Source organism: Lineus longissimus, chromosome 6 (genome assembly GCF_910592395.1).
Source record: "Lineus longissimus chromosome 6, tnLinLong1.2, whole genome shotgun sequence".
Taxonomy (NCBI): Eukaryota; Metazoa; Nemertea; class Pilidiophora; order Heteronemertea; family Lineidae; genus Lineus; species Lineus longissimus.
The window spans coordinates 7014659-7024599 of NC_088313.1; the positions used below are offsets into that span (position 1 = coordinate 7014659).

At 41.8% G+C, this 9941-nt stretch overlaps 1 protein-coding gene across 1 annotated transcript; it reads right to left on the reverse strand.

Annotated features, from left to right (window-relative positions):
- Positions 1-264: 264 nt before the first annotated feature.
- Positions 265-7082, reverse strand: LOC135489644 (cyclin-dependent kinase 12-like). Its single transcript, XM_064775084.1, has 2 exons — positions 7013-7082; positions 265-1720 (listed from the first exon to the last, which is right to left on the reverse strand). The coding sequence occupies exons 1-2, from the start codon at positions 7078-7080 to the stop codon at positions 568-570; spliced, it is 1221 nt and encodes a 406-aa protein (XP_064631154.1). The 5' UTR covers positions 7081-7082; the 3' UTR covers positions 265-567.
- Positions 7083-9941: the final 2859 nt, after the last annotated feature.

Sequence of the window (9941 nt, forward strand, 5' to 3'; positions counted from 1 at the left end):
TGACACCAGAAAGAAATGGACAAGTGGCCAGTCAGCGCTGAAATGGTTTCAACTCGTCAACGTCCGAGTGACAAGCGACTCATTCTGTGGTGACGGGTGAGATATACCGAGGTAAATTTCCATGACCGGAAACTACCCATCTGCCTTGCTACGAAAATCTTCACCCATAAATGCCAAATGGTAAATCAATAAGACAAGGCAAGGCGCTACTTCTATGGAATTTCAATAAAACAAAGAGATGGTAGGGGGTTATGAGAGTTTCCTTTTATTGATAGAACACCGGTGTCACAGTGATAGAAGTCCTAGGGATATAGGTCCCACGTACAATAGCTTCGCTTTGTTATGAGGTTTGGTTTGGGTTAGAAACGGACTTACATCCCTGGGGGACTTGGATCGCTGTCACACCGGGCTTAATTTTGATAAACGATTGTTACCAAATTGATGACAGCTGGACAATGTATCTTATTTTTGCTGGAGCTGGAATTCTTCCCAATTCTTTTCAAAGTGGGTTAACCATTGTTCGATGCTGCAGCAGTAGGCCTACTTTTTTCACATCCAACACACCCACTAAACTATACCAGAAATGAGGTCAATTACTCTTGGTAAAGATGGTCTAGAAGAAACAGTATTCGACATGCATTGCTCACAAATGTTTAGAAATCGCGTGGTGTTCAAGTGACCAAACTTCTGAATCATGTTGACAACATATCCCAATGAATAGATATCGCTTGCAATGGAAAATGTCGCGCTTCCATCAATTATCTCATTTGCGACCCATGGGTATCTTTTTCTGTAACTTTGTCTCTCTTCTATAGATATTACTTTACGTGTTGCCTTGCGTATTAGACAGCTTTTACCGAAGTCAATAATGACAATATTAACTCCCGACCCTTCATATTCGATGAGAATGTTATCTGTTTTTAAGTCATTGTGGAGGTAACCACTGTTATGAATGTCGCCAAGCCCAACACAAATTTGTTTCACAACAACTATCCAGTCAATAGGATTACATCGAATATCAGTTTTTCGCGACATTACCGAATGTAAGGTACTTGACTTGAAGCTTATTCCATGAAATGAAGTTACTAAAACGAATGGAGGATCTTCTACTGATATGCCTATCAGGTATGGTACGTGTTGTGAGGCATTAAGGTTCAATAGAACCTTTGCCTCCTTGACGACCTCATAACGAACACGCCGTTTATGCAGATCAAGATGTTTGAATTGTTTGACGGACACGACCATTCCTCTGAATGTTTGTAGCAGGCATTCACCGAAGGACCCACTTCCGAGTATTCCTCTCGTATGAGGACTGTCTATGAGTTGTTTTTTTTTAATGAACAGTGATGATGGTAATTTTGCAGTATTGCTATACTGCACCTTTTCAAGTTCCGCCATGACACGTTCTTTTTCAAGCCTTTCACGGCGGTACATGTTCAAAGCTGATCGACATTTCTTCTTTGCCTTCTGTAAACACACTGAGACGTTCATTTTGCCGTCTTCCGTCTCCTTAACATCTCCGTCGATTTGGCGTAAACCATAATACCAGGATTTACCATCTCGTCCGGTATTTCTTCTAACACTTCGGCCCGGAAACGCTTTTTTTATAAGTCTACCTAACAGTACCTGGCTTATGCTGCGAACCGCAATTTCGTGCATTTCGTGCATCTGTTGACAGCGTATTTTAGACGTCTCGCATGAAATAAATGTTGTCTTCAGCCTGGAATGTTGAAATATTCTAATCAGTCATGAACATAGACTGTGCAATGCCCGTTTATGCAATTGACAAAGCAAACTGTGCAACGCCCATTTATGAATGCATCATAGTAAACTAGAAAAAAGCTTTAAAAATGGAATGAAGCACAGCGCACATGATTTTTCCAATGCATTGCCAGATATCGAGGGCCTTCCACAAAAACCTTTCCTGTCAGATCACCTTACTCCTTTCCTCTAAAAGGCGGCCATGTCAATCAATTATTTGACCCCCGCCAGAAATAGTTCGTACCTTGTCTATTAATAGAGAACTTGGAAACATATCTTAAAATGGTTCTTCCACGGAATTTGGCGGGAAAGATATTGCTAAGTAGGCCTATACACTTTATTCATGTAGTGGTGTACGCAAGATTAAGGCGTCAAATAATTATTCGTAATGAATAATCTCGTAGTTCAATTTCATGCGAGAACCACTTAAAGAGGATAGCAATTATGCCATGCAAATGATGGGATCTCCTAGTGAGTTTTCTTTGGCGACAAGGGTAGTATCTAAAACTTGAAACCATGAAACCACCTTGAAACCATGAAACTACCTTGAAACCACCCATTATTTTCGTTATAGTCATTGGAAACATGTTTTGTTCCCTATTTTTGTCCGTCTAGATTGTTATAACTGTTATTCTGACTGTTGCAAGAACTTCCGTCCTGGTTTAATTGATTAAAATGCAATTAAACTACCATTAATCGCTCAACACGCCGGACATTCCATATTTTATACCCAACACTGCAACCTCGCATCCAGTTTCCTACCAACAACGACAACATTTTTCTCACGGCCGAAGTGGAAAGGACCAAATGAAATAAAAAACAACGGGCCATGCCGATGAGTGTGCCCATAACCGAGCCTGCTGCCCGGGGGTCACCTGCCTCCCATCCACTACAGCCTGGACTGTGGATTTGGGGTGAATGGGGATAATTTGGGGGGGGGGGGTCCGGAGAGGGATTATAATTAACGGATAGGCAAATTTGGTAGGTGGGGGTTGGAAGTTCCCTCTGGATGGATACTGTATTATAGTGTATACCGGGTACCCAGTCAGGGTCTCTTCGAGGCAATGTTGAACATCTTGGTGACAGAACTACGACTTCACTGGTCATACAGTAACAGTGCTGCTGAACGTGTGTGAGTGTGGGATCACATGGCATGGATGGAGCTAGGTAGGACTGATGACCTGTCTGCTGGGCCAGGGTTTGGTTTAAGTGGAAATGGGAAACGGGGACCATGGCTGAAGGGGTAGGGAAAGGGAAGCCCAATCAACCTTAATGGGAGGGGGGTCGTCCCATCCTGGGCAATGGCATGGGACGGCACAATGTAGTATCAGTTTGTCACTGGGGTGAATGCTAATGGTGGGCCCGGGTGAGGGATATTAAAATTAAGTCAAATCGGGTAATGTGGGGGGAGTACTTGTATGAAAGGTGAGTTCCCAGGGAGTTGTCTCCTCTGGATACTGTATATATAGTGTATACTCAGGGTCTCTTCGGGGCAATGTTGAACATCTTGCAGCCTGCTTGGTGACAGAATTACGACTTGACTGGTCATACACAGTACTGCTGAACGTGTGTGAGTGTGCAAATTTTCACCGGCGAACACATGGCATGGCATGGATGGCATGGCATGGATGGATGGAGCTAGGTAGGACTGATGACCTGTCTGCTGGGCCAGGGTTTGGTTTAAGTGGAAATGGGAAACGGGGACCATGGCTGAAGGGGTAGGGAAAGGGAAGCCCAATCAACCTTAATGGGAGGGGGGTCGTTCCATCCTGGGCAACGGCATGGGACGGCACAATGTAGTATCAGTTTAATTGTCACTGGGGTGAATGCTAATGGTGGGCCCGGGTGAGGGATATTAAAATTAAGTCAAATCGGGTAATGTGGGGGGAGTACTTGTATGAAAGGTGAGTTCCCAGGTGGTGGAAACACTACTTGGTTGAGCCCCCTTACAGGGCAACCACGTTCCCCTCGGAGAGCATGGTTTGCGGGTCCTCGCGGCTCGTGCGCCCTGTCTGGGCAATCCGCGGCTGCTACGGAATTGGTCTGTAGTTCGCTTACCATAAATGTAAAAAAAAAAAGAAAAAAAAAAGCCGTCTATCCATCTGCATGATCTGTCATGGGCTAGGTCCACAATTAAATCTGTAATACATTCTATGTACATTGACTGTACATACGTTTTGTTAAAAAAAAATTAAACTGTACATAGAATTTTCTTAATTTTTTTATATGTTGTTAAACTACTTCTTATCAGATAATTGTGCGAGTTTTATTAAATTCTAATGATTCTGGACCTATTTATTGGGGATTTTGTGACAACATATCAAATTCATATCAAAATGACGCTATGTTAACACCCTCAGAAACTGTAACCATACACCCTTGCCAAGCTTGGCAGATAAGAGATATTGAAATACGGGCCTAATATGTGTTAGATATATCTAACGTGAAAAGAAACAGTCAACTTTCAGAACTTTGCCCCAAACTATTTTCATTAGGCCCTTATCGAAACATCACACGGTCGTCTAAGTACGCACTACCAGCTTGTCCCATGGTCACACTAAACAGTTAATCCTGGACCTAGCACTCATGTCTGTCATGTCTGTCATCAGATATATTCCATGTGCCATCAATTTTCTAATCGTGTAATCACTGGTAATAGGTAGAATAATGTGAGTATCGTGGATGTATCCGTTATCGATGACGATGAATGTAGGCCTACAGTACATGCAGTACACGTCATGTCACCTGCCATGCCTGCCTGTGTGCTGTGCTGTGCTGCTGTGTATAGCCTAAACCCAGCGACGAGGTTGAATGCAGCTGTATCTCTAAAAACTGGAATAGGAAAATGGCCTGACATTTTAAGCAGCAGCAAAGTACTGTTTTCTTCGTGTTACGAAGGCCAAATATTATTCGGCAATGCGAGAAAATACATCAAGATTAATTTAGACTAGTTTATGATGGTTATTTTTGGCTAGTTTCATGGTGGTTTCATGGTTTCAAGGTGGTTTCATGGTTTCAAGTTTTAGATACTACCGGCGACAAGTACTCCGGAGACGTGCCCGGGATGTACTCACTACGTATCCGTAAATAACACGACGAAAGAAAACAAAATGGTCCAGGGACCATGTGCCCACCTCGGGAATGAAATGGCAAGCATTTTTCAAATTTTCAATATAGCTGCTATATATTGGATATCAAATCGGGCAGTAATAGAGAGAACTTAGATAAATGCTCACACAAGCCCTGGACATTTGAAATTTTATCATAAGTATAACTAAAAGGACAAAGTCAAAAATTCAAGATGGCCACCTGGCAGCCATATTGGAAACCCGATTAGGCCAAGACTGAGGGGGAATAGAGGATACTTCATGAGGGCACCACTCGTAGTTTGCGTAGTTTACTGCTAAGTTCTATCTGCACTACCAGTCGTGTTCAGGTGCGGTCAAATGTATTATAATGTAGCTACATGTATGCTGTGTTGGTAAGGATACTGCCACAACTTGCACGCCCTCATGTAGATACATGCTGTCCAGAACTTTAAAGTGAGCTATTGGACAAAGTCAGAAGTTTCAAGATGGCCATCTGGCAGCCATATTTAAGTCAAAATGCGAGAGATTGTCGGCCTAATAGCCCCCCACCCCCACCCCACACAGCTTTTTAAAGACAATGACCCGTATTCTAGAACCCTCCTTTAAATAGACCTAAAGTAAGCCTTAATAAAGGCTACCTTAATCTAGGAGTTCCTTTAATAACGGCTCCCTAAAGAAATGGTATTCAAGAACCACACTTTAACCTCCCTTACGTTAAGGTCGACCTTTACCTCATGGTTTGTAAAGGGTGCCTTTAAATAAGGGACACTTTCCACAAGGCTCGCTTTATCCTATTTAGGTTACAGTGTGCGGTAACAGTGCGTTCCCCAGTGTTTCATACAATGGGAGGGAGTATTTTTTCCCTCTATAATTTGAGATGGGAGAAATCCCCCCCCCCCCCCCATTAAAGTACAGAGTAACTTTTTTAAAAAGGACTTTATTGAAAAATCCCAACAACTTTAGCAGTTAATATAGGGCACTTAGAAGCACAATATGGCATTTTAGAGGCCAGAAAACATTTTAGGATGGGTCAATTAACAATCTTTTGTAGGGGGTTGGGGCCCCTACGGCGAAATCCTGGGGGAAACCCTGGTCCCGTGTAATAATCAATTAGTACACTGCTGTTAATTTCTGCTGCCATTGTTATATTATGCAGTTGTCTTATGAAGTATAGTATGCAGTTCATTGGGTAGAGTGACTGTGGTTTAATGACAAAATACACTGAAGGAAGCGTCATTAGTTAGTGAACCAGACTACATTTATCTGTACCATGAGGTAATTAGGCCCAGTACAGATAGCACCACTAATTACATGCTATGATGCACTATGGGCATCACTTCTCCTGAAGAATAAATTAGAACATCTAAATGCGTTTATCGAGATCTGCAAAAGTGTTCATGAGAAGGCGTTCTCCAGGCGTGGTGTTGAAAGACTTGAAAAGGGCCTAAATATTTCACATCAAGAAATATAACCTAGTCTTTACTTGGATATCTGTACATTGCAACATTATCCCCCCCCCCAAAAAGCAATGTCCGCCATGCGTGGCATTCACCCATCGCTAAGATATCAGAAGATATCCATGCACACTGGCTGCTCAAGGGAGACTAAAGGTTACTCTGGACCAACCTTTATTTCAAAGGCCTCCTTACAGCAAAATGATAAAGGAAGGTTCTTGAAATGGCAAAGGATTCCTTTAGTCAGAGATAAAGGTTGCTTCCTGAAATTAAATTCAGCTAAAGGTTGACTTAAAGTCTATCTCAGTGCTAAAGGAGGGCTCTAGAATACGGGCCATATTATGCGAACCGAATAAATGATCTGTGGCTCTTACGCTGTTGTGTTTTTTTTTTCATGTAGCTGCATAGCTCAGGGCGCGGTATACGGACGAGGCACGTTACCATCATTATCTAGTTTTCGGTCTTCACTATACCGACTAGCACATTTGCAGTATCGCAACAAGAATGCTTTAAAATGTCTCAATATCATACCTGATAATAAGCAAATTATAAAATCGGGGGGGGGGGTCAATCTTCATAATCGACTTACATCACTGGAGAGAGAACTTTCAGCACTTTTACAACATTGCCAAACCTTATCAAAACCAGCATAATGACTGCGGCGAAATCGCCGTGAGTATTAAAGAAATAAAAGTACTTTTAACTTACCATCGAACTGATGCTTTCTGTTGGTCCGAAAGGTATAAATGAGGTCTTGTTTTAATCGAGGGATCCATAATCACAGATGACAGAGAAATCAAGAAAATCCCATGTTATCCAATTCTTTTAGGAAGTTGTGTAGTTCAAATTTAGGTTAATGGGTTTTTGCCGTATGATACGATGTGTTATGATACGCCTAGCATTAACCATTTCGATTTTCTTCGCACATTCCATAGAAACAAAGTAATGTTCGCCGTTTTCAGGGCAAACGGCGCAACGAAGCAAATTTTCACCAACTCAATAGTACAACTACTTGAATAATTTGACTGATTCCCAAACATTAATAACAGCTCACCAATTGTACATATCGACAGGGCTGTCTTCTTCGGATTGAAAGCCAGGACCAGACAATTGCACCAAATTGGTACAAAAACTGGCCCTGCAATGGTGGGTGTTGGTAGAAGGGGGGGGGGGGGGCTTATCTTCTGTGACATGATTTTGTGAGATTCAAATAGCGTTAGTGAATAATGAGAGTTTCTGACAGCTTTCAAATGAGTTTAGCCAATACTTCAATATGTCTCACATCCTAGCATTGCACTGGTAGTGCCACTATCGTCACTAGTCGCACTACCGGTAATTACAGGGTCAACATTTTTGGATTCAGAACAAAGACCAGTTTCAAGTAGAAATGATTTCTTTTTTTGTATCTTTGGCATGTCATTATCAGTAGGCCTACTGTTGAGGCACAACCATTCTCTCGCACCTTGAAAAATGACAAAGCGTGCATTGTTCAAAATGTACCAGCGACATTTTCATCGTGTTGTGTATGCTTTACCCTATATATGTATATCATTTTTTTCTGAACCCGTTTCTGTACAGATTTCCTTCAGGATGAAAATAAAATTGACAAGCCAATCTGCATCTTAGGAACAAGCAGTAGGTATTTGCGGAGGTGTTGGAACCGAAGTACTATACTGAAAAGATAATCTACTCTTGAGTAATGTGCACTAGCTTCATTAAAGGTCGGTCCACACTGGTAAACCTCTGTTTGCAAACATGACCAACACCAAACAGCACTTAACAGGTCTGCGATGTTTTTGACATGTTCATTCTTCATGTATGCTTCATGTATGCTGAAATTTGCCAACAATCAGCCAATCAGAGAATATCTTTAGTAATCATGAGATTTACTAATTGTAATTGGACAAACATCATGCAGCGTAAAAAAAGGAAAGAGTCCGGGGATTTGAAGAGACTGTAAATTTGGAATAAGAGCAGCATGACAATTACGAGAAACATGAGAAACCCACCATATGGTGACATTCAAACCCTATGGCTTGCAGATAACCGGTAAAAAAATCACTGCTTGGCCTCACAACAGTTGAAGACCATTTAAACTTGGTATTTTAAGGCCTATTTTTATTGACAATTGTGGCCCTTCCATAATATTTGGTTGAAACTACTAGGCGAACTCGCATAAGTTTTTGAGGACATTTTGAGGTTAGAATTGCCCTAGTCATGAAACAAGTATATATGCGTGGCTGATTTCTTTATTAGGCCCCATGGAAAGATTATATTTTATCATTCCCGCCTGCATAATCTTTTCTGCTCTCACCAAAAAAATAAATGTAAATTTTCCTGATCAAATTTGTACCTTCATGCACAAAGACATCGCTGTAATTTATGTTACTACTAGCCATGCTCCTGGCACCTTCCATTTTTTAGTGTAGCCTATATATGTAATGACGATCTGAAGTGCAACTTTGGTTAAATTCAGTGTGTTTCGTCTGAAGAGAAAAATACTGAATAACATACTGGAGGTGAAAAGGATGATTAACTAATGTTTTTTATAGGGCTTCAATGTAGAATTATCGCAAATAGGGGAAATGGGTGAACATGTATCGGTCATTGTCAATAAACCTTTTGATTATTCAAAATGTAACTCTGTTACTGGATAGTTATTATTATTAGTTTTTGGTCTGGGGATTGGATGACATGCCCCTTTTTCTGTCAGAGTGTAAAGAGTGCTAGGCCTTGATTTATATCTCAACCCTTCAGATGTAAACTGATGGACCTATAGGCTATAAGCAAGTGTAGGCTATAATGTGGACACATAAAGCGTTGACATTTCACTCATCGATGTGACAGTGATCATAGTCCCCCCTGGAGCTATAGACCGCTTTCTATTGCAACAACAGATAAGGCGCGGCGCTCTTTGGTCAGTGATTATGAGACTATCCCTAACCACGGCCCTTGACAATACACTGGCATTGTTTTGGGACTCGGCCTACTATCCCTAGTAGGACTAATATCTCGACCACATCGGTTTCCCCAGTTCCGTTTATCTATGGTATATATGTATACTTTTTTGCACGGCTGAAAAGGAGGTTGTCCACTTTGTTGACACTTGCAATGTCTCCCTTCTTGATTGTGATGGTTTAGAATGTCTTGGTCCATGCATAATTTTATGGCTTGTGCTGTGATCTTATAGACCTGCGCGGTGAATTGGGGACCCACCCCTGAAAATGGACTGCACTTTTCCCTGCCCTGGTCTGCTCCCTGCCTTGACGCCCTGCTTTGCTCCCTGCCACCGCATTCCCGGTTAAATACGACCCTGTGATTCAGACTACCACTGGGGGTTGCCCTCCAGCTCCCTAATTGTACAACCATAGCTTCTATTTACTGTTCCATGGGAAACGGCTGAGGTGTACAAGTAGGAGTATTATGAGAAAATTTCCCAACAAGGGATGGGATTTCCTTCCTGTGTATAGACTCCGTGACAAAATACGAATATCAGTTGCATGGAAAGCTGGAATCGAGTAGTAGTGATGAGAAACATTAAAACAGAGATGACCTAACTTTAGGTGGACAGTGTTTGACAACACCCAAATTTGAATGCAGACATGACGGCACCATGCAGCTCTCAGATGACAAAACT